Below are 24,983 nucleotides of genomic sequence, written 5' to 3'. Positions count from 1 at the left end.
TCTGCTATGTACCGTGTGTGATTAGAGTCAAGTCCTTTGCTAACCAATTTATTGCTTGACTGAATTGGCTCTCTTGTCTAACATTTTTTTGCCTTTGATATTTTTCTCTAAATATATTAGTGTGAAAAAGAAGATACGCTGCTCTACGTTCCTATATTTATCCTGTTCTACCGGGCTTCATTTGCCTGAGGAGTGGCAGTTTCGCTAGCTTAACAAAACCAGCCACTGCAGGGTATTGGTTTACATGGCAAACATCTTTGGATGAAGGGACAGCTGTTCCAACTCATCATCCACTTCATATCAAGAGTCTTACTCTCTGGCGTCAAACTGTAGAGGCCTTGAGAGATCCTTTCGCTGTTTTCTGCATTAGAAGCTTAGGCTAAGGACTGACAATCCTATATGTACCTCAATCAATGCTTTACAACTTTGTTATTTTTCAGGTTTGAACGAGAGCTACAGAAACGAAAGAAAAAGTCTGTATAAGCCAATGGTGTTCGGGAAGAAAATAACCCCATTGCCTTGAGGTTTCTTTTTTTCTTTTAAAATTTATTGACAGATGTATTTTTATGGGTTCCAATTTGAAGCCTAAGATATATTGCAAACAGTGGATCAGGGCAGTATGGAAAACTAAGTCAGCCCTCTTAGAATTTTGGTGCTGGGGGAAAAATTTCAGCTTCTTCTGAAACCCAAGCTGACCATTTTTGCTGGAAAATGTCTTTTCTCTAAGTGTTTGGAAGTTTAAATTCTCTGTTCCCTGAGTCCAAACTCTCTCACTTCCTTACCTCAATTTTGTTTTATAATTTTAACTAAACTGATTATGTAGAAGTAGCAATTCCCAACACTGAAGGAATAAAGAGAAAGAAATTTGAAGCTTCTGCTGTTTATACTTGTATTTTAAATGTCTTCTCTCCTTTAGCCTGCAACAATATATGAATTTGTACAATAGTTTAGCTTCAAATTCTATTTTTATAATGTCATAAGATAATTTCTGTGCTGGGAATAGACTCTAATATGTTTTCATTTGTATGGAATATGAAAAGTTTGTAGGTGCCACTACTACTCTGGAAAAATGGCAGATGACGAAGACTATGAGGAGGTGGTGGAGGTAAGATTTAAAAAAAAAAACACTGACAGCAAACTATTTTATGTAGTGACAATCAAAGCTGTGTAGGTGAATTAATCATTCGAAAAATACATTGTCTATTATAACTTCACAAAGAGTCATCATTTAAAGCATAAGAAAGGAATATTTTATGTTCAGTTTCACTATAATTATGTGGGATTTAGAATTGACAGGAAATATCACTGTTTCCCACTTTTGCTTTTCTTTAAGCTCTCAAAAAACCAAGTTGGAGTAAAGGCAGGTTTTAATTCGTCTTCTAAAACTGCTTTCTTCCCCACTTCCCAACCCCGATGTTCAAAGGGACACAGATGAAGAGAAAGTTCTGAAAATGGAACTCTGTCTCTTAGGATCTGTATAGCAATAGAAGAAAAGATCTACTCCTTATTCTTTGCTTCAACTAGCTAATCATCTATAGGGTAACATGGGTTAGATATTCAGAATAATCATATGTATGAAATTATATGCAGATGTGAGACTTTATACATAATACATACACATGTGCACAGACACACACATACAAGCAAATATAAATAAAGGCATGAAGGTCACAGCGATTGTTGGAGCCACACCTTCCTACCAACTTCATTATATTTACCCAAGTGAACAAGACTAGCTTTTGCTTTTGAATTTTGAGTAAGAACAAAGACTATAGTGGGTATCTTGAAAATTTTCCTTCCAATTATTAGTAGACATCTAACACATTTTACAAAGCTGTTAATCATTTATTTTATATTTATTTTACATCCTTTTGTTTTTATCATCTTACGGTTTTTCCTCACCGGCTCTTGCCTTTAGCTTCACATTCTAGAAATAAAATCTAAAGGCTTGGAACTGTAATGCACATAAATACAGTGCCATGAATCTGAATATGCTTAATAATTACCAATTAATGATGATGATCTAAACACATGAAAATCTCCAAATGCCTAAGGCACTTGGAGGCAGTTTTGAAAATCTGTGCTTTTTAATAAGACTGAAATTAACTGTAAGAGCTACCCAGAACCAAATTTTAGCTGGCAGTGCCAAAATTTCTCTTTGGAAAATTATTTTAGTGATCAGTCTATATTTAGATGAAGAAAATTTTATTTATTCTACAAATAAAATAGCTTTTATTACTGAAGGGAAAAAATAGAATGAATCTCGTACAATGTAACACTCAGCCTCTCTGGCTTAAATGCTGATACCACATCTTTCATGCTGATATTATCACTAGTGTGCATTTTACTTATGTACCTAAGGGTCAGAAATATCACTGTCAAACACTAATACAATTATAAATTAAATTGTCTTCCCTATGATAATAATGCCAGTAACAGTTTTTACTCTCCAACTTAAATATCCCTTGTCTTTCTTAAAATAATTGTGTACCTTTGCCACTGGAAATTGTCCTTAGTGCTAGACTTGATTGATTCAACTAGATGTCATAAAAAAGGAGGTGGCTATTTTTAGACATCCCATCCCTACCATTTTGTTCCCATTACAGCATCTGGGTCTGACCAGCAGGTGATAAACGAATAGACTGCCTGCCAGAAAGTATTGAACTGAGATCTCTTTGACCTCAAAAAAGATCATGAGCATAAGAGGGTGGTGCATTCGAAAAAATGGCCAGGGAAGATTTTAGAAAACAGAGAGGAACTAGCTTTAAAAATATGCAGAAAACAGAGAAGAACTGGCTTTAAAAATATATCTCCTTGGGATCTTGGACATCTGAAATAAAGTTTTACTGTTCTCTCTACTCTAACTTAAACTTGGAAAGAAAGAGAGAGAAGCAAGGATGCACTATCTAATTAGTGGCACAGCTCTAAAAAAAGAGTGAGATTTGGCATACAAGTTAATGCCAACCATTTAAATAATGTTGCCTCTTTTATAAGCGTATTTCTAAGATGGATTTACCAATGGTGAGAGCCCAGCAAAGGTAAAATTGAATGGTTTCCAAGGAGCTGCTTTTAAACTTGGATGCTGAGAAAATCCAAAATAGTTGTGAATCTTCCATTTTATTTTAATATTTCTTCTGAAGCCACTGATGTTTTGTGTGACCGGAGGAATGACTCTATGTGGCGTCAGCATCAAACAATATTTTCTAGTGTCCAAATGATATTTCTCATGTGCTGAAAAGTCACAACTGTAAAAAAGCAAATCTCTGTCCTGTCAGTGCTTGTGATTTTTGTTGCTATGTGTAACGACATACAGGCAGAATTAGATTTTAAATTAAAACAATAGCTCAAGAGTAAAGAAAGCACAAGAATGAGGAACATTAGGCAAGTTTTAGACAATTGTTAAGGCAGGTGAAATAGCACAGGTGGCCTACTGACAATGGTTAAGTAATTTGATGACACTTCACTGAAAAGAACGCAGGCCATTGAGGGAAATTTTGCATCTTAATGTTTTCCCTTCCCTTGAGTGCTGTATGTTTTGGTGTTAAAGATAAGAAAAAGGAAGCATAAAGTGTTTTACATCCATTTTTTTTTTTTTTTTTTTTTTACTAAGAAATGAGCCAAGTGTTTCATCTTTATCCCTTTCCTCATGTGCTTGGCCTAAACGAGCCTCTCCTGTTCACCCTACAGAGCAGGGTGAGGCTAAGGACAGGATTCCTCTCTCCTTACACATCTGAAACCAAGTGTCAACCAGTTCCTTTCTGCATCTATTTATTGCTGGTGATGTCAGAAGTAGAACAAAAGTAGACTTGGTTTCAGATCCAGGCTGCAGATCCATCATGAGGCCATGATGACCTCAGAGCCACTATGGCAAATTGCAGCCTACCTTTCCCACACTTTGTGATGAAGAATCTTCTCATTTTCCCCTTCATTACTTGGCATTTACCAGTTTTCATATTAGCACCACTCTGTTTAGGACAATCACACTATTGAAAGGGACTCACCCATCACTCCAGAAGAAACTTATTACTTACTAATCAGGAGGGTATAGGAATAATTGAGATGTGGATATACTTTGGGATCTTATTATTTCCATGATGCAATCCATTTAAAAATGTATTCACACTCGAGTTTCTGTTTTAGTTTATTGTTAGTTTGCAAACAGTGAGTTTTATCACAGTTCCTCTCTGCCCAACCCACACACTCAGGATCTTCTTATTGTATTCTCTTCTCAGCAAATTCTATCTTGGGGACCATAAGAAAAAAATTTCCATGTCCCAGTAAAGTAAAATAGCTTCTCTTGATTAAAAAACAGCCTCATACATTTTTCTCAGCCCTCTGCATCTCTTTGTCCATTTGGATGGCATTCACTTTAGCTTTCCTGAAGTATTACAAAGTGAAGATGGGTTCCAAAATATGAACAGGCTCCCTCACCTACCCCTTTCCCACAGACATTCCAAATCAACCGAGCTAGTGCAGTCACCTAAGTGGTTCAGCTGAGGCAGAGGAGAGGTGGTTTCTGCTTTGGTTCTCTTGCTAATGCCTTTGTGCTCTATTTACAGTACTACACAGAAGAAGTGGTTTACGAAGAGGTGCCGGGAGAGGTAAGGCCCAGCCCACAGCTGCATAAACTGCATTCTCATTAAAGCAGGAAGAGCTTTCTCCTTTCTTAGACTCCCAGGGCCACAAAGATGGCAAAAGGGATTATCTGACAGAGGATCACTCACCTACCTGTGCCCAGAAGCTGGTGTGAAAGCACAAACATTACCTGTTTGATGGATTATTTCACCTTTTTTTCCTATTCAAAAAACCCAAGATGGCAGGGGGTGGTTCCCCCTATTTCTTCTGTGTGATATTTTTGTGTAGATGAAACTAATTAGAATAATGTCAGTGGCTATCACCATTCTCCAACAGCAGCAGGAGGGATGGTGACAACAAGCCAAGGAGCCTTGGCTTTGTGATTGGCATAGGGACAAGCAGTTTTACTGTGTGGAGTTATAACTTGTAGGACACCATCTCTGCCACCAGGGATGGTGCCTCCAGGGCTTCCTCCCTGATGATGCATTGAAATGCTACTCAGATTTTAGCACATTAGCAATTCTAAATAACCTATTACCATAAATATTCCACGTTCAAGCTCTTTTTTTTTTCAAGGTGAAATACCTCTCTCATGCTTTATTTTCTACATGCAGCTGTTTCTCTTTGAGCATGACAAACAGTGATATGGATGGTTAATCCTGAAGCTTGTTCAAAGAACCTGTGACTGCATAAAAACTAGTATCTGTAGATGCTGTAATTTGGTTAGTCTCTCACAGTCAACCATGCCTAGGTAATCATGGGCAGAAAACAACCTATTAGCAATGATGTGACAACACTAGAGGGGGTTTTTATAAATGTACAATTTCCTTACTAGGTTCTCTTTTCATAATTGATGCTAGAATTCTTTGGTACAGATGATATTAGCTGTGAAGGGAAGGATACTGTGAAATGGATTGAAGAGTTGGCTGCTTATCTTTTTTCTTACATGCATTATTTTTAACCTTGGATTAGACCCAAACTTTGGGTCTTAGTGTCTTCCACTACAGCGTGCTGTAAGAAATAGTAATTTCTCACCTACTACGTAGATAGGACTGTTGTGAGGATAATTACCCCATTATGTTGTCATCATTATTCTTGTCCACCTAAGCATTTATTAGTGTAAATGGCACTCCGGTTCACATTAATTAACTGACTAAGCCAAGGGAATGAAAATCTCTTATAATATTGATGCGATTCATTTTTTTAAAGTTCATTATTCTTTGTCTCCTACTACAGTGGAGAATGCCTAAATCCCTGCAGAACAAACGACCAATTTTCCCTTAGTCATTTACAAGTTAATATTAAAGTCAAGAATTTGAGCTTTGTTTGATTATCTTAACCTTTTTTCCCCGAACTCAAGTTTGCTTTTACTTTACCCAGGCAACTTGAGATTTTCAACTGTTTTAAAAAAATAGTTTATTGCCAATTTCCCCCCCACTACTTTGAAGTGTTCGAGTGTCTTTCTGCAAATGCAAACTTAAGGCAATGTTGCAAAGTAATAAGGAGTAAACTTTTTATTCCACGCAATCCCAACAGTCAGCATTCAGATTTGTGTACATAATGTGCCTTCATACGGCTACAGTGTGCCATTTCCTGCTTTGGCTTACTTTAGATATGGAGAATTAATACCAGGAATGTATATCTGACTTGAAGTTAGACTAATATATACTAAGATCACAGTAGCACAGTTTTTACTTTCACAACAATGTTGAACTGCATATCAAATTTTCAGACAATAACAAAAATTTATGAGACTACGACAACAAGGACATCTGACTATGAGCAATCAGAAACTTCCAAACCAGCTCTGGCACAGCCAGCACTGGCACAGCCAGCATCAGCAAAGCCGGTGGAGAGGAGGAAGGTCATCCGGAAGAAAGTGGATCCTTCAAAGTTCATGACCCCCTACATTGCACACAGTCAGAAAATGCAGGATCTTTTTAGCCCAGTAAGTTTCAAACAACTTCTGCTAACCTGGCTTGATTATTAAGAAATTACTGATCTCAACCCACTCTGTTTTGGATGCTGGCTGGATTTGTTTCTCAAACCTGTATGAAACAAAAACCTATTTTGCAAATTATAGGCTCTTGTGACTGTTGAATTTTCCTTTTATGTAATTCATTTATACCATTGCAGCATAAGAAAGCATTCTTATTGAAATCATTCCTGCAAAATAAGCATAAGGCCAATCATAAAGCATTTATTGGTATTTAATCACTATTAGCCAATCTAGAATAATGAAATCATAAATTTAATTTAGGCCAGTTCACAGAAGCTACTTAACATATTTAAACAATGTCAGCAGAATAGCTTCTTAGTAGACTAACTAACAGCATATAAAAAGGTATGTAAAGAGGTGTATAGTGAAGAAGAACATTTATTTTAAAAATCCAAGATCAGACTAAGAACTCATTTGAAATTGAGGATCTGAATGTTTGGCTATACCTTAAAACAGTGGTTATTAACCATGGCTGCACACTGGAACCCCCTGGGAATTTTAAAACTAATGATGCTCAGGCCATTCTAGTTTAATTTGTTCAGAGTTGGGACTGTGCAGAAAGATTTTTTTTTTTTTTTTTTTTTTTAAGAAACAGAATCTTTCTCTGTAGCCCAGGCTGGATCAAGCAATAGCTTGATCACAGCTCACTTCAGCCCCAGACCCCTGGGCTGAAGCAATCCTCCTACCTCAGTCTCCCTAGTAGCTAGGACTACAGGAGCATGCCACCATGACTGGCTAATTAAAAAAAAATTGTAGGATCTCCTAATTATTTTTTCATAGAGGTAGGGTCTTGCTATGTTGCCCAGGATAGTCGTAAACTCCTGGCTGCAGGTGATCCTCCCACCTTGGCCCCACAAAACATTAGAATTATAGGCATAAGCCACCATGCCCAGCCCTGTACAAAAGGATTTTAAAAAGCTGCCCAGATGATTCTAATGTGTACCCAGGTTGAGAATCACTGCTCTCAATGGTCCCTGGTCCTTAGATTCCCATGCACAGTTCTGTAAGATACACTGACTGATTCAGACAGATTGAGACACATTTCAATGGGTCTAATTTGTTGATTGTCCATGGTGGGCTGAGGTCTCACTGGGTGGCTTGATTGCATGTCCTCTGGAGGCTTAAAAAAATGAAATGTAGCTTAAGAGAACATTGGATTATATAAGACTAAAGTTTATGTCAAAAGCATCCTATTGAGGTTGAGCAATACATACTCACTTTTCATTAAATGATAGCAGCTCACTGTTTGGTAAAATTCTAGTTCAGAGCCTTAAATAATCTAAGACAGGTTTCCAGAAACAAGATTTTCTTAACTTCTTTAGTGCTGCAGTATTCAGCAAGGATAGAATTTTTTGTCAATATATTGCCATACATTCTTATTAATTCAGATCCCATGAACCTAGAATTTCTGATGTTCTGAACAGAATGCCAGCAAAGGTCTGTAATAGTTTTTAAGTGGTTAGTAACCAAATCAATAGTATAATTTAGATTGTTCACTACTCCACTTAAGAGTACTCCCAAAACATATATAATGATAAATTATGCACATTATCATTAAAGCAAGAATTCCTTGTGTATTCAGCAGAAATAATAAAATCACATTCCTAAATTTACAGAATATAATTCAGACCTGCCATTAATTCAGCTGGTGTCTCAGCTATCTGAACTACTGAAGTTTAGCTGCAACTTCTGAATTGAATATTTTTGCATTGTATTAGCACTCAAATCTTTTCAGAATTAACTCAATTTCTATATTTATTTTCTAAAATAATTAAGGTTTAGGCTTTTTATGTATGCATTCAGACAAAAAAGAAGATTGAAAGAATCATTTTAGGGTATTTCCAAGACAATAGTCTATAATAAATTTGCATTGTCTCCAAGATCCAACCATGTTTAGGAGAAGCAATTATCAAATCTATTTTAGTTTTTGCTGAGAGTTGGGGTAGGGGACAAAAAGAAAGCTATTACAATTGATAATTGCTATAACTTGAAGGATTTTTTTTTATCAAATGGGGTGAGTATGTTGCCTGAAATTTTCACTGCTGTCTTGTTAGGCTAATATCTGATATTCTTTTCAGAATAAATACAAGGAGAAGTTTGAGAAAACAAAAGGACAGCCATACGCCAGCACAACAGATACTCCAGAACTTCGCAGAATCAAAAAAGTACAAGATCAACTCAGTGAGGTGGGCTGCATTGCTGAAATAAAGGAGAGGGACATTTCAAAATATACCTACTGCTGGGAATTGTGGGCTCTAAATATATGCTGTGAGAATGAGCAGTTGAATTACTATGAGCTAGTTCACAAATCTAGAAAAGCATGAACCATAGATCATGTTGCTGTAAATGTGAACCCAAAGAAACTTCTAAAAGCTTGGCTTAGCAACTTAGCTTAAGAGGAGACTATGAGATGGAAGCTCCAACTCACTGTGGTTCTCCACACTGTAGCACAGTAAGGCCAAGAAGCAGCAGGCTGGAGATCCAGCCAGGAAAGCAGACAAGCAGTAAATGCAGGTGCTTCTTTGAAGATCACATTTTTCCAGCTAAAATGCAGAAACTATGCTTTGTGATGCAGACCTAGAGTCATTGGGGTAATGCTCTGTGGTTATAAGAAATTCCTTAATATACTCACATGTACATGCCTGTCATGAACTCTAACTGTGCATTATTTGGGCAGGTTAAGTATCGAATGGATGGTGATGTTGCTAAGACTATATGTCACGTAGATGAAAAAGCAAAGGATATTGAACATGCAAAGAAAGTGTCGCAGCAAGTCAGTAAGGTAAGGCAATGATATGGATGGCTGGGGTACTCAGTAGCATGTGCATCACCTCTGCATTGTCTTATAGGAGAAAATTGGACAGGCCTGATCCTGCCCACCAGCCTCATGGGCAGTGTGAGTTCAATACCTGTATTCATCAAGGAGGCTGCACAGATGACTGAGTGGCCTGTAGAACCTATGGGTGGATGGAAGAGTCCATGCCCTGCCCAAAGAGGCAGCTGTGACTCGGCTCCAGGCTGTTGCTGCATGAAGTCCCAGTGTCACCAAAGAAGCTGAGGAGCTAAATTTTTAATTGAAAGGAATTAGAATTTTCAATCAAAAGCTGACTATTGTAGGAAAAGTATTATAGGATGTTGGCATGGTCAATGTTTTCCTAGTAACCCATTGGCAGCCTTTGAGCAAGCATGCCTTCATGAGTCTCCCTTTGTTGTTTAAATCCTCATGCCTTTGGGTGAGACCTCAAGCCACAGATCCTCTGCTCCTTCTATCTAGGTTTTATACAAGCAGAACTGGGAAGACACCAAGGATAAGTACCTGCTTCCTCCTGATGCCCCTGAACTTGTCCAGGCCGTTAAGAACACCGCCATGTTCAGCAAGGTAAGGGCCTGCTCCATTGCCACTTCTATCTTCCTATGTCATCCCATCATATACTTCATGTAATACTTGGTGAACTCTTGATCATCCGGAATACAATTCCCCAATCTTTTTATGAGTAGCCTTGAGACATGTGAGACTGCAGGGATAGGGCTTGGCAAAAAGGAACTGAGAGGAAAGCTCCTAGGCAGAGTGGGGAGAGGGTCCTTTGGGAACCTGAGCAACCTGGGGGCAGAGGGGAGTGTCTGTGGAGAATAAAGGTGCTCTGGAGAACCAGCTGAGAGAGCCACAAAGTAATATCTCAAAATTGTCTGTAGACCCTTTGGTATACTTTGGATGTCCCTGGCTATTACTCTAATTAGAGGTTTATTTTGTGCCCCTTCTTGCAAGTGTCCTATATTGCCCTGAACTATGTGAAGTGCTTCCTGGCTCCTTACATTGTGTTAGCACTTGTAAGTGCTATTAATAAACAATGACAAATAATGACAAAAAAAAAAAAAAACAAAGAAGGCAGGTTGAGTCACAGAGAAAAGATGAAACAAAATCAGACACATCTGCCCCTCTGAAAATAAGAAAAAGCAGGGCATGCTATCAGTAAAAATGACTTGGGTTGGATGGAAAGTGGGAAGTTATCTGTGAATTTCATTTACCTTTGCTCTCACCTGGCCCTTGGTTCTTTAGGTTATTAATGGATGAATTCAAAACTATGTATTTTGTGTAAACGTGACCCTACTTCCTCCTAACTTTTCACTCTTTTTTGATTTAGAAACTGTACACTGAAGACTGGGAAGCAGACAAAAGTTTGTTTTACCCCTACAATGATAGCCCGGAACTGAGGAGAGTTGCCCAGGCCCAGAAAGCTCTCAGTGATGTAAGTGAAATGCAAGTGGCACCACTTAGGTGTGCAGAGTCAGGGGAACTTGAATTACATATTCTGGCCAGATGGTCACTGCGACTCTTCTGTATAAGAGACTAAATGTTGTATTTCAGAGGAGTATGTCTAGAATTGTTATAATTTATGATGTCTCATTTAAATTAGATATAATTTACACTTTATATTAAATATAATCTTGTCCAGTTCCCTCTTCTTATAGGTGGCAAACCTGAATCTGGGGTCACATTAGTTAGTGGCAGAGCCCAGGCTTGTGAGCCCAAGACTAGTATTCTTCTCATTAGAGCATGAGTCCTTCTTTCCCCTTGGCTCTGGTTGAAGTTGTTCTGTGACAACAGAATGACAATTTTTAAAAACCTATTGTAATCATAGCCACCTTCCCAAATCTATTAAGTAAACAATGTTATGGAAGGGTTGTGCCTTACTATTCTAATCATCAAGTCCAAATTGTGGTGTGTCTCCCTTTTTCTGTGTGTGGGACCTGACTAGTGTACTTGTTAAAATATATTTGTGGCTGGATGTGGTGACTCACCCCTGTAATCCCAGCAGTTTGGGAGGCCAAGACGGGAGGATTGCTTGAAGCCAGGAGTCTGAGATCAGCCTGGGCAGCAAAGCAAGACCTCATCTCTACAAAATATATTTTTAAAAAATTAGCCAAGTGTGGGGGTGCATGCCTGTAGTCTCAGCTACTCAGGAGGCTGAGGTAGGAGGATCACTTGAACCCAGGAGGTCGAGGCTGCAGTGAGCTATGATCAAGCCACTGCACTCCAGCCTGGGCAACAGCGAGACCTCCATCTTAAAAACAAACAAACAAACAATGACCACACCAACAACAACTAAACAAACCAAAAACACATTTGTATAGTTATCCCACAAAAAGCTCTTGCTATCAGAAGATACTTCAGTTAGTGAAAAATCAGTGATCCCACTTGCCGGAATTTTGGTATCCTAGACCTTGAAAACCGTATGTTAGAGGAACTTAAAAGGCTTAACAGAGTCCTTAGGCTTGAAACCAGCAGCAACAGCAGCAGAGAGACCCACTTGGGCCTAACACTCTCCCTTATTTTGAGGTACTTTCTTACATGACCGTTGGATTTGCGGGAGGCCATATTGAAAATCCAGCCTGCTACTCCAGTCTTCAGCAGAGCGCTGTATTATAAAGTGACAAGTTATTTGACATTCAATTGTCAGTTAGATCCCTGGAACCTCTTATACTCAATTTGGACTTAGTAAGCCAGTTCAGACTGATTGGGATTTACTTCTAATGGAATCTATGGTCTGATCTTGCCATGAACCAAAATTATACACACTAATTTGATGGTGTCTCCAACTTTTGAGGTCTAATTCTTAACACCACCCTCTTCATATCACCTGCAAGTTTAGTGGACATCTTTTTCTATTTCACTTTCTATGTAATTGGTTAAAATATAACACAGATACAGTCGTAGCCTTCCACAGGTAAGTTAGGAAATAGAGAAGGTGTAACAAAATTTTGAAGTCATCTAGCACATGATACCAATTTTATTGTGTGAGTACTTCTTGCTTCTCTTTCAAGATTAGCTTTTTGATTCTGTATCTCACAGATTCACAATATTGTTACATGGCTGTTACCAAGTGATCAATAGTTATTTATTGGAAGTCTATTATGCATGCACACCTGGCAGGATAGAAAAGTACTACAAGCAGTTTTCATCCTTTCCTCTTAGAATTTATAATCAGGCTGATAAAATAAAAGTATGATATATCAAACAACAAGAAAAAAGTTAAAAATGAAACAAAACCCAACAGTCTAATACTTGCTACAAGACAGAACACGTGTGAGTAATCAGAGAAGGCCATGTGGAGGTGGTGGTCCCGAGGGCATGGGTGGTGATGAAGAAAGGCATTTTGAGTAGAGGGAGCACTTGAACAAAGGGACACAGGTAAAATGAGGTCTGAGTTTTGAGGGACAAGGAAAATGAATGATGGGAGTGCCTCATTTGGAGGGCACTTGTGAGAATGCTGGCAGCAGGACCTTGAAAGGCAGACAAAATTGCTTCGACATGGAACGGTAATAAATAAGAGGCATCATAAGATTTTGGAGCGGAAAACAGCATGATAAAAATAGAATCTGGAGTAATTTTGATGAGCAATATGATAGATTGAGATTAGGAAATACAGGAAAAACTGGGTAATTTGGAGAAATCTATTTTAGTAATAATTAGGGCAAAGGAGAGGAAGAAAGGAATCTGAGGGTAATAAGTATTAATAGGCATGAATGGCATTGGATATTGGAGCCAAAGGAGAGAAAGAAGCCCTAGAGGAGCTTCTGACTGTAGACTGGTGGTCTGGGTGAGTAGGGGCACAGCTGGTAAAGATGCGTTAATGGAAAGAGTAATGGAGTTGAGATGATTGAAGGAAACTTCAGATCAAGGCATCCTATGGATAAATTAGAAAGTTCCATTGCTCAGGTGTGAGAACAGGGCAAGAAATTAATATTTGAGAGTCATCAGAACAAAGTGATAGCCAAAGACATGAACATCTATGAGGGAAGCAGAAGAGTGCATGGCCAAGGGCAGAGTTTTGGAGGACACCCACACTTAGGACTGAACAGGTGCCAGCAAAAGGATGAGGGAACAAACAGTGAAGTTGAAAAGGAACCAGGAAATGCCATGTCATGTAAGCCTGGGAGAGGTTTCCAAGAAGACAGTTAATCTCCTATCTCCCTTCATCTATCAAATGGAGAGATGAAGGATTACCTTCATACCATTCTAATGCTATGGACTTTGAACAATGAAAGTTGGCCACATGTTTTGAGCAATTACAGTAGAAGATGTAATGAAAGAGAACATACAATAATGAAGTAAAGTCTTCCCTGCTATTCCTCAAAAAGATGTGACAGTTAAGGCATAGCTTTTATTTTAATTGCAGACCAAGTGTGCACTCAGTATCAGATTATTGACATGCCTATTAATACTGTTGTCAGTACTATGAACTTCTACAATTATTGGGCACAGAGCCCTAAGCAAGCTGTTGTTTGCAGAATGCACCATGGGTAGGCACATAGATTTCTGGCTAAGGGCTTGGGCTTAGAAGCTGTTGCTATCTCTCCTGTACCATCTTCCTGTGTCCTTCTTAATCTACTTATCATGTTTTCCTTATTAACTGAGTAGAGACAAACTACTTTGCACACACTAAGAGTCTTTAAGCTGATGCAGAATACTGAACTTTTTTTTTTACTTTTTTAAAAATCAGATTATTCTCCATAACAACAGAATTCTAACTAAACAGAATTCTGAAGAAGGTTCCTGAGAAATTAGGACTTCTAGATCTGATTTGTCTGAAACTTCTTGGCAGGATGTCATACTTAATAAACATTTATCCTATCCAAATGTTGCTTTTACCCTAAGGACTTAACCAGCCATGAAAAATCCTGTTGTCCTATGCCTAAAATAAAGTCTTCAGTTTGTATTTCTTTTTTTTTTTTTTTTTTTGAGACAGGGTCTCACTCTCTCACCCAGGCTGGAGTGCAGTGATACAGTCTTGGCTTATTGGCTTATTGCAACCTCCACCTCCCAGGCTCAAGTGATCCTCTCACTTCAGCCTCCCAAGTAGCTGGGACTACAGGTGCACACCACCACACCCGGCTAATTTTTGTATTTTTGGTAGAGACAGGGTTTCACCGTATTGCCCTGGCTGGTCTTGAACCTTTGAGCAATTCATCCGCCTTTGCCTCCCAAAGTGCTGGGATTACAGGCGTGAGTCACTATGCCTTGCTTAACTTATTTAAAAGAAATTAAGCCAGGCTTGTTTGTGGAATTTGTGTAAATACATTTCAAAATCTGTCTTTTGTATCCCAATTGATTTGATGTCCATGAAAGCTTTTGTTATAGGCACTAGGTAGATATTATTGGGATAAGATACAGTTAGACTTGGTTAAAGTATAAAGATGATTGGGACCTTGGGATTATTCAACTGCTTTACTTGATAAATAAGAATACTGCCATGAGGAAGGGAAAATAATCGTAGAAACTTCACAGTTGTGTCACGGAAGATTAGAAAGATAATTCTCCTCTTGAGACATTCCCCCATGGCCCCAGTGTGTAAGACACACATTGAGATGTCAGTCATTGACTCTTGCTCTAGCTAGGTACTATGCAGGCCACAAGGGTTCCCAAGGATAGGACATCTTCTTTGCCATCCCAGAGCTCACAGTCAAGAGGAAAGAGACATGTAGACAAAAAATTACAGTGTCATCTGACGACCCCTCTAAAGGAGGTAATGGCCAAGTTGAGTGAGATCCCAGGAGAAGGTCATCGCGTCTGGCTCAGGAGTCAGGGAAGGCTTGAGAGGGGAGTCATGGTGTCCTGAGCCATGGAGAGGAAACAGCGGTTTGCAGACAGATGGGGAGAGGGAACAGCATGTACGAGGCCCTGAAGCATCTGAGGGCTTCATGTATCTGGGGATCTATGAATAGTTCTGCATTGTTGGAAGCAGGGGCCAAGTCTGGTGGAATAAAAAAACCAGAGGAATCAGAAATGAAGAGAGAAAGGAGGGCAAGAGAGAAGGATATGCATTATTTGTGGGCACCATACTTATTTTAAGGTGATAGAAGTCTTTTATAGGCTGAAGGGAAGGAGCTAATGAAGAAGGAGAGTTTGGGGTTGTGAGAAAGAGGAGGGATGACTGAGAGAGCTGGGTGCAAAAGGATATGCTGGAAAGGGCAGCACCCTGGGTGCAGGAGTCATTCCCTCTGAAGGATGTTTCTCCTCTGAGCCAGGGAAGGGGTGGGAGAGGCAGGGATGAATATGGAGAAGGTAAGTGTGTAGCGTTTCTTTACTCTATGAAAGAGGAAGCTGAGAGTAAGGTGGGGTTGATTGTGGGCTTAAGGACAGTGTTGGGGTTTTAGACTGGCCCCTGAGAGTAGGGACTAACCAGAGACTCATAATGGGCTGTGAAAGTTTCCTTGAAGACAAAATGGCATTAGTATACCATAGGGTCATAGAGTATTGGGCACAGAGCCCCAAGCAAGCTGTTGTTCACAGAACATACCACTGGGCAGGCATGTAGATTTCAAGCTAAGTGCTGGGGTTCAGAGTCTCCCTGCCCTGTACCTTCTTCCTGTGTCCTTCTTAACCCTACTCATCATGTTAGCATTGCCTAATCCATGGAGTTGCAGGTTTTCTTCTGTGGCATTCAGCAACCTAGGCATAAGAACAGAGGAAGTTGGCCAGGCGCGGTGGCTCACGCCTGTAATCCCAGCACTTTGGGAGGCCAAGGCAGGCAGACCATGAAGTCAGGAGATCAAGCCCAGCCTGGCTAGCATGGTGAAACCCCGTCTCTACTAAAAATACAAAAAATTAGCCAGGCATGGTGGCGGGTGCCTGTAGTCCCAGCTGCTCGGGAGGCTGAGGCACGAGAATGGCGTGAACCCGGGAGGCGGAGCTTGCAGTGAGCCGAGATCGCGCTACTGCATTCCAGCCTGGGCAACATAGCGAGACTCCGTCTCAAAAAAAAAAAAAAAAAAAAAAAAAGAACAGAGGAGGTATATGGTCAAGTCGATCCAAGGCTGGGGGTTTATTGAATGTGATAAAAAGACAAGGGGTTGGGAGTTGAAGATGCTGGTTAAGAGAATAATTGCAGTTGCAAACCATGGCATGGAAATGAATGGAAGAAAGCAGATCTAGGGCCATGAGTCCTGAGGAGGAGGCAAGAAAATTCAGCAAAATAGAAATCACTAGCAGTACTGAGAGCAATGGTATGTAACATCTAGAAGGACAAATTATAACATGTTACACTAAAATTTAAGACTTCAAATAAAGATGAAAGCATAATCGTTTTTAAAATACATCCCTGTCTTTTATTTCATCAGGTTGCCTACAAAAAAGGTCTCGCTGAACAGCAAGCTCAATTCACGCCTCTGGCCGATCCTCCAGATATAGAATTTGCCAAGAAAGTAACCAATCAAGTGAGCAAGGTAAGTAAATAGAGCTGGGACACTGCCTCCCTTGAAGACTCTGCTTAATAATTTCAACCATCAGAGAGGGTTACTAAAGGTGAGACTGAAGATAAAACACAAACACTAGGAGTATTTTTACATATGATCCCCAAAGACTCTACAGCAAAAGCAATACATCCATAAACGTCAAGAACTGTGTTAATAAATGTTTAGCCAGCTTGATGACTCAGTAATTGATAAATGTGAAAATCACCTTTTGAAAACAGAAGCCATGTCCTAATGTCACTTGACATTTTTACTTATGACAGTAATACTACAGAGTCACCAAATAACCACACACTTCCGTGAAGAGCTGGTTTAAATTCACGGTGAAGACCTTGGATAGTTCTATCTTATCCGTCACACTTGGAAAAATAAGAATGTGTCTCAGACATAGCTTAGTTAACAGCAGTGGGCAGTGGACCTCATAACTTTTAAGGCCCTAACAAACAGCTTAGTCTACCTATATTTAGGCAGTAAACTAGCTCTGAGGAATGTGGCTCTGATGAGGAATGCAGAGAGACAGATGCTTAGCTGATGAATAGGCCCATGCTAAATTCCTATTTTAAATTGGTCCAAATCAGACCACTTTCTCCTGGGATACTGCTGCTTTTAAATACTTTATCTTGCCCTCTGTGGAGATGAGTGTCAGTTTGTTCTGCTTGAATTTTGATGAAACCTCAAGATTTTTATCTTAAGCATTTTCTGGGTAAAGTATCTAGTAGAGAAGAATGATGAAATGATATGGATAATGATGTCTATTCAGTGATGTTTGTTAGTGTTTTATATTGTAGATTACCTAACTGTGTAACTATGAGCTGTTTGGATAAAGGATCTAGTAAGTATAGTAAAATTTCACCAATAGGAATACTATCAATCTGAAATTTTGCCCAAGGCTAAGCAGAAATTAACTTTAGAACTGTACATAAATACATGATCCATTGCAAGTTTTGATATTGGCCAGGCGCAGTGGCTCACACCTGTAATCCCAGCACTTTGGGAGGCCAAGGTGGGTTGATCACCTGTCAGGAATTCGAGACCAGCCTGGCCAACATGGTGAAACTCCATCTCTACTAACAATACAAAAAATTAGCCAGGCGTGGTGGCGGGCGCCTGTAATCTCAGCTACTTGGGAGGCTGAGGCAGGAGAATCACTTGATCCCGGGAAGCGGAGGTTGCAGTGAGCCGAGATTGTGCCATTACACTCCAGTCTGGGCAACAAGTGTGAAACTGTCTCAAAAAGAGAAAAAAAGAAAAAAGAAAGAAAGAAAGTGTTGATATTGTAAATAAGACAGGGGAGAAGGACAATTTATCTTTTTGGAAGAAAAATAAAAAGGTGTTTTCAAGTGGTCATTTAGAAAGAAAAAGGAATCTATTTTTAAATGTTTATTTAAAGTCTATTTTAAAAGATACTTTACTAAGGAAACATTCTTTTGCCTTATTTAAGTATGCAGTGGGGATTCTTAAAAGTGATTTTTGAAAATCACTTTCAAACTCGTCTATAATCATTCTCTCCACCAATTTAGACTTGCCAGTTGGTTTAGTGCTACACTCTCCAGTACAGTAGACACTAGCCAAATGTGACTAGGAAGCACCTGAATTTGATCAGTATAAACTGAGTATATAAGTCAGCTTGGGCTTCTACAACAAAATACCATACATTGGGTGGCTTAAACAATGGACGTTTATTTTCTCACAGTTCTGGAGGCTGGGAGTCTAAGATCATGGATTCAGTTCCTGGTGAGAGACCCCTTCCTGGCTTGTAGATAGCTGCCTTCTCATTGTGTTCTCACACATTGGAGACAGAGAGCCAGCTCTGATCTCTTCCTCTTCTTCCTCTTGTTATAAGGATGATAATCTCATTATGGGGTTCCCACCCTCATGACCTCACCTAAACTTAATTGCTTCCCAAATCCCCTTGCCTTCAAGTACCATCACATGCTTGTGAGTTAGGTCTTCAACATATGAATTTGGGGGGTGGGGATATAGACATTCATCCCATAACACTTAGTGTCCAATATGTGAGAAATAGACACTGGATCTGAATATTTAATTATGAAGAAAAGAATGTTTCAAATTAATATTTTTATGTTGATTACATGTTGGAATGTTAATTTTCAGATCTACTGGGTTCAGTAAACTGTATTATTAAAGTTATTTCCCGCATGTTTCTTTCTACATTTAAAAATGTGGCTACAAGAATGACTTGCATTATATATGCATTGGATGGCACCACTGTAGGTGGGCAAGGTGACAATGTTGGGTACTTTGAAAGCATTGCCAGAACTGGCTTTGCCCTGTGGAGTAATAATATGAGCTAAGGGGAGGTGGCTGTGGAAAAAGGTCACTGGATTTGGCCATGGTGACATTATTTATTCCCAGTCTTAACCCAGATTTCTGAGTTCTTAATGACTATTGTGCATCCAAAATAATAGTTGTGTTAGGGAGAAATGCTTGTGATTGGTAGAAGTCCACCCAACAACAAACCATCCAACAAGGGAGGCACAGGGCTGCCAAGAGTGACTTACCTCTGGTACTATCTTCCCTCCTCACTCTCAAGATGCATTGGCCCATGTTGCAGCAGGATCATATCTTCTTTCTCCCTAAAATAGGATAAAAATCTCCTTTATCTACCCTAGAACTTAAAGTATAAAAAAATAAATTTTTAAAAAAACCTCCTTTATCTAGTCACTCGCATGCATTTAAACTCAATATCCCCTTGTTGAATCATGTCTCCCAGATCCATCTGTTGGGGCCAAGGGGTCCTCCTTGGCCCACTGAAGGTTGGCTGAAAAATCAGCTTGCAAAAGGCAGATTAATTGGAGAAAAGGCATACAAATTTATTTAACATGCACACACGGGAGCCTTCAGAATGAAGCTCCAGCTCCCCAGGGGGTGCAGAAGCTTATATACCATCTTGAGGTTACAGAAAGACTATGAACTTGGATCCTGGCAAAACAGGTTATGGGGAGTGGGGAGAAGAGGAATTCTGTTTAGGAGCAAGAAATGATTACTAGGGAGAATTCAATGGGTTTGAAGAACATACAATAGTCTGGGGTGAAGTCTGTTGGGCCCACAAAGCGAACAATGGTTTATGACAGTAGTCTGTCCAGGTTTCTCACAGACTTTAGTCTTCCCTCCTGCAATATAGGTTCAGTTGAAAACTCAGGGAAGGGGTCAGAGGGAATTGTTTTCTTCTTTGGTAGGTCCGGACCTTAGACAGATAAGGAAACTTGAGCCTGTGCTTTGGGAGAGTTAGAGGATTGAGAGACAGGATGGGGGTGGGAGGTTAGCGGGGAAACAATTTTTCTTCTTAGTGGGTCTGTCTGGTCTTTATGTAGAAAGAAGTCTCTTTTAGCTTCCATTAATCTCTAAGGGCCTTTAATTCAAAATACTCATTATACTAGGGAGCCATATTTTGGGGTGGAGTTCTCTGTGCATCCTCACACCCTTTTCTTACAGCTCCCAGTTCAGATGGTAATGATTGCATATCTGCAGTGATTACACTAATGTTACCTTCCATTTGCCAGCCTTCCTTACTACACCTGTCAGAATCAATTCTCTCACCTTTGTCTTTGGCCAAAGCCATTAGCTACATACTTCCTTCTGTCTCAGCTGTATTTTGTAGCTCTAACATAGATGAACAGTCAGAGTTGGTCATAGAAACAGGCCTTCCAGGTGGGGAAGCTATGCACACCATGACCAGCTGAAAGTGGGGCCCTGAATGCGACACTGGAAAGTCCCTTTAGTTTCTCTGTACCTGCCTCTCTGCTCCCTTCCAGATCCACAAAAGAAAAAATATGAGATTTCAGGTTGGAATTTCCCACTGATACCAACTGGAGCCTAAATTTTTTTTAAAAAAATAATCTTTCAGTAACATATTGTTACACAGCATGAAGATACCAGGCCCGGGTCCTCTAAAACCATGGAAATTCTTCTATCACATAGAATTGGGAAGATTTCCATTGATTTCACCAGAAGAGATTTGATTGAGTCAAGCAGGCAGTGTTAGGCCCACTGTGGACAATAAAAATACCAGCCGGGTTCTTTATACCTTTTCTGCAGGGATAACTTTTCTATGAATGGAACCATCAGGAGTCCCAGTGCCTAGCTACTCACAGAAAAAGAGAAGGGTAATTAACTGGCTTCGTATTCCTTTCCATTTGGTAACCACATAAAAATTACAGATTCAGATGTTGAAAGTAGATAATGAAGCTATATGTTTAAGCAAGACAAAGGGTACCCAGTTTGTGGCCCCATGGAAGTCCCCTCAGCTGACCTCTGAGGAGGAGGGAAACAATCTTACTGTATCTATGGACACATGGTCACCCTCTTACCCAGAGAAGGTGTCCCAGAGCTTGGAATTGGCCTGACATACATTCCTCTGTTAAACAAACCAAAAAAATTCTAGAGAAGTGAAACTGACTCTTTCTTCCAAGTTTCCATCGTTCAACTGCAAATACAACAGAGTTTGGAGAGAAAGGTTTCCCCTAACCTTTCTCTCCAACTCTGTTGTGTTTGGATGTTGGGAAGGTTGAATGTTGGACCCTGACGTGAGTAACCCATCTCCATGTATTGTACAAAAGCTCTGGCCTCACTCTCAGACTTGCAGAGTGGGACCCCTTCGCTGGTAGAGAGGGTCCCACATGGACACATACCTCTCTCTTCCTCTCACTCCTTCACCTATGGACCCTTGTCTTTTCAAATTCTCTCCTACTCACAAATGAGACAGAAGGCCATAACTTCCTCAGTAGCCAGCAAGCTCCAGCCTCCTCCTGTGTCATGAAAATCTTCCCAGACTTGGCAGTGCTCGGGAGTGGATTGTGAGAGCTCAATCTCCACCCTGACCCATTTCAGCTGCTGGATAGGAGGAAATAACATGTCGTGGTCTGTGAAGATTAAGAAGGAAGGAAGGACTTTGGATGAGGGGGTTGAGTGATCTTACACTCTTGTTTTGCATCTTGTTTTAATATCTTCTTGAAAACCAGACATCTATCTCTTACTGTGAGAATTAATCTGCTGCTCAATTATCCTTAACAAATCTACATATGCAATGCCTATTTCTTGATAAATGCCCAACATTTAGACCTCATTAAGAATATCTGCTACCTTCTCAACTTTAAATTATATTTCAAAGTTCTCTGGATCTCAGTTTTGGGGATCAGGCCCAATTGCCCCTTCCCAATCCTAAGGTTTTTCTCCTTTGACAACAAGCAAGAGGTAGGGCCATGTCTCTCCAAAAAATGATGCATTAGGAGATCCTAACCTGAGGTATGTGTACATCAAGAACCTCTGAAGTTATAACTGTTTGTGAGCATTTTATAGCTTTCTCAATTTCTTGAAGAGGTCTGTCTCCAAAAAAAAGATGAGAAACATTTCTATAAGTAGTCTTAGCAAATCCAGAAATCAATTTTATTGACTTCTGTTCTTTAAATCTTCAAAACAGAGTGCAGGTAAATCAATCAGCAGTATAGCACAAATCTTATCTCAGCAAAGATTTCCATTGAAGAGTTGTTCCCTCCCTGCACATACAATTTTCTTTCTTACAGAGTTTCTTTCTGTTATGATGATGACAATAGTAATAGCTATTATTATTATTACAATTTTTATACCCTATATTTGCTTAGCACTGTGGGGTTTACAAAGCACTCTTTAGCGAATGATATTATTAAACTTCCTAGCAGCCTTCTCTGTAAATATTATTGCCAGCACTTGTGGTGGAGAAAACAATCATATTTGGTCAAGACAAAGTCAAGTCTTGGTCCCAGAGTTTGAACCCAGGCCCAGGACTCTAAAATTTATAGCTACGAAAACCAGTTGGCTATTTATTTACATATTAACCTTTTGAGAAGAAAGGAAATTAGGCAATTTGAGTGAGGGCTAAGGTTCCTCTAACCCAAGCTCGTTGACTCTGCACATCACTCACCTTCTCTTAAAGGTATACCAGAAAGACATTTTCTTTTTCCTTAAAGGGTATTGTGGGGATGTAGGCATATGCCAGTGCCTTGAGACCCATTAGTTATGTCTGTTAACACATTTTTATGAGCCATGGAGGGAGAATTGCTCTAACTCAGCTTGGGCTCTAGCTCATGGACCCAGGTTTGGGGTTGGCTTGGTTAATTCTGCTCCAAGAACACTTCAGCCAAGGTATTTCAAAACTGCATATCATGGTCTCAGTTTAGTGTAGTTGAACAAACATTTATGATGTAACTTCTGTGTGCTGCATTTTGTGTTGGGTTCTGAGGATATGAAAGTGAAGAAGACATACCACTTCTCTCTTCCAGGAGCCTTACAGCCTGGGATTCAGATGGAGTGGGATTTGGGAGTCAGATGGGGCAATAATTCAATTTTTGAATTACTTTCCAGTTCCTATTAAATTTAACTCTAAACGCGAAGATCTATTCGTTAGCCTGCAAGTTGAATTTTATTGTGGTTGTTTCTTTCTGGAAAACTAGGAGTGTTTGTAAAGCTTAGAAATTAACGGCTAAGTTCATTTGGCATAGAAATCTCAGGTTGATAGGTTGTATTGTAACTCTGAAATATAAATAGAGGATAACTTCTGACTCTATTTCTTTAAACATCAGGGGACATCTGCAACTTCCGAATGAATGAAGTCCCCAAACTCAGCAAGGGGAGGGGGCGTTAGTACCCTCTTTCTCCATTCTCTATCCCCATCACCCAACTTTCTGGTTGGGTAAATTGACAGTACATTGGAAGATTTTTTTAAAAGGCATTTATTAAGGACCTAAGAATGGCTTGCTGAAGATATTTTTAAAAGTTAATCATTATTTCTTAATTTGCTGTCTTATTTGTCAGTTCATGAGTTATGCTTGTCTTATTTTCTTTTTCTTTTTTCTAGCAAAAATACAAAGAAGACTATGAAAATAAAATCAAAGGCAAATGGAGTGAGACACCTTGCTTTGAAGTTGCAAATGCCAGAATGAATGCTGATAACATTAGCACAGTAAGTGGGAAGGGATGGCTGGTTGGTCATCCTGGGAGGGAGACCCCTTTCCTTAGTGACTTCTAGCTACCTGCTCTACCTGAATGGGTGCCAGAACACTTGAGGCCCCTCTTCTTGGGGCAAGACCTGGTGCAGAGTTCCTTTTAAGAAAGAAATTTCCCAAACTCTCTTTCCTTTTGAGAAATATTATTTTGGCCACATGCCATTATTTCTACCTCAATTTTTACAACACATTATGGTGAGACCCTCTTACTGACTGCAAAGTGAGATTAGTACAAGTTAAAGGGACTATTTTTAATTGTTCTTTGCCTGAGGAGCCAAATTGTACAGTTATGAAATTGATTAATTTAGCATCTCCTCACTGGAAAACATAAGTCTATTGTTTTTCTTTTCTCTTAAGTTCCCTGCTCCTGGCCCTTAAGAGATCTTTCTTGGTAGCCAAGAAAAGCCTTTCTAATTCTGTTTTTAGCCTATTTTAATTGTTCTAAATCTCTGTTAAGTTGCTAATCATTTTTGTAATGGTACCACATTCTCTAATTGTAATCTGACCAGCCTAAACCAAGGACAGGGTGGCATTGTGTAACTTTTCCAAATCCCTGTGTCTTCTCATGGAAATTCTTGCATAGTTCATTTCCACAGCAGTTCTTCAGCTTGTCTAATGTCTTACAGAGGAAATACCAGGAAGATTTTGAAAACATGAAAGACCAGATCTACTTCATGCAGACCGAAACACCAGAGTATAAAATGAATAAAAAAGCTGGTGTGGCAGCTAGCAAGGTATGAGGAAATCATCCCATTTATCTTGATGGTTTGAGTGTGGGTAAATTTCTTATAACTTTGGCTCTTGTATATAATTAGTAAAAAAGGGGAGGAGTGGTTCTTGGGGGAACTACCAGGGCTGAGACCAGTGGATGTGAGGCATTTGAAAAAGAGTAGAATTGAAACAACCAGAACAACAACAAAAGTACTTTGGAATTATAATGGGGCTACTAAAAATGTTTTGCCATGTATGAGCATTAATAACATCTAATTACCATCTTCAATATTTCCTAATTTATTATTTGCCTGAGGAACCAAACTGTACACTTATCAATTTGATTTAGTGTCTTCTCACTGGAAGGGCCTTTTGCTGTTTAGAAGGAGAAAGATTGTAATCTTAGACAGCAGGACTTCTCCCCCCAGGAAGAGGCAATTGGCGGC

General features: G+C 39.5%; 1 protein-coding gene across 1 annotated transcript in view; it reads left to right on the top strand.

The window, feature by feature from the left end:
- Positions 1-440: 440 nt before the first annotated feature.
- NEB (nebulin) overlaps positions 441-24,983 on the top strand; it is a 241,876-nt gene continuing 217,333 nt past the window's right edge. The window contains exons 1-11 of the mRNA XM_034954281.3: positions 441-524; positions 1,041-1,105; positions 4,560-4,601; positions 6,308-6,523; positions 8,653-8,760; positions 9,252-9,356; positions 9,849-9,953; positions 10,717-10,821; positions 16,694-16,798; positions 23,679-23,783; positions 24,453-24,560. Of these exons, the coding sequence (XP_034810172.2) occupies positions 1,070-1,105; positions 4,560-4,601; positions 6,308-6,523; positions 8,653-8,760; positions 9,252-9,356; positions 9,849-9,953; positions 10,717-10,821; positions 16,694-16,798; positions 23,679-23,783; positions 24,453-24,560 (1,035 nt within the window). The 5' untranslated portion in view covers positions 441-524; positions 1,041-1,069. The remainder of the gene's footprint in view (positions 525-1,040; positions 1,106-4,559; positions 4,602-6,307; positions 6,524-8,652; positions 8,761-9,251; positions 9,357-9,848; positions 9,954-10,716; positions 10,822-16,693; positions 16,799-23,678; positions 23,784-24,452; positions 24,561-24,983) is intronic.

Source organism: Pan paniscus, chromosome 13, assembly GCF_029289425.2.
Source record: "Pan paniscus chromosome 13, NHGRI_mPanPan1-v2.0_pri, whole genome shotgun sequence".
Classification (NCBI taxonomy): Eukaryota; Metazoa; Chordata; class Mammalia; order Primates; family Hominidae; genus Pan; species Pan paniscus.
The sequence above is the reverse complement of the archived record's forward strand: the minus strand, read 5'-3'. Positions and strand labels throughout refer to the sequence as shown.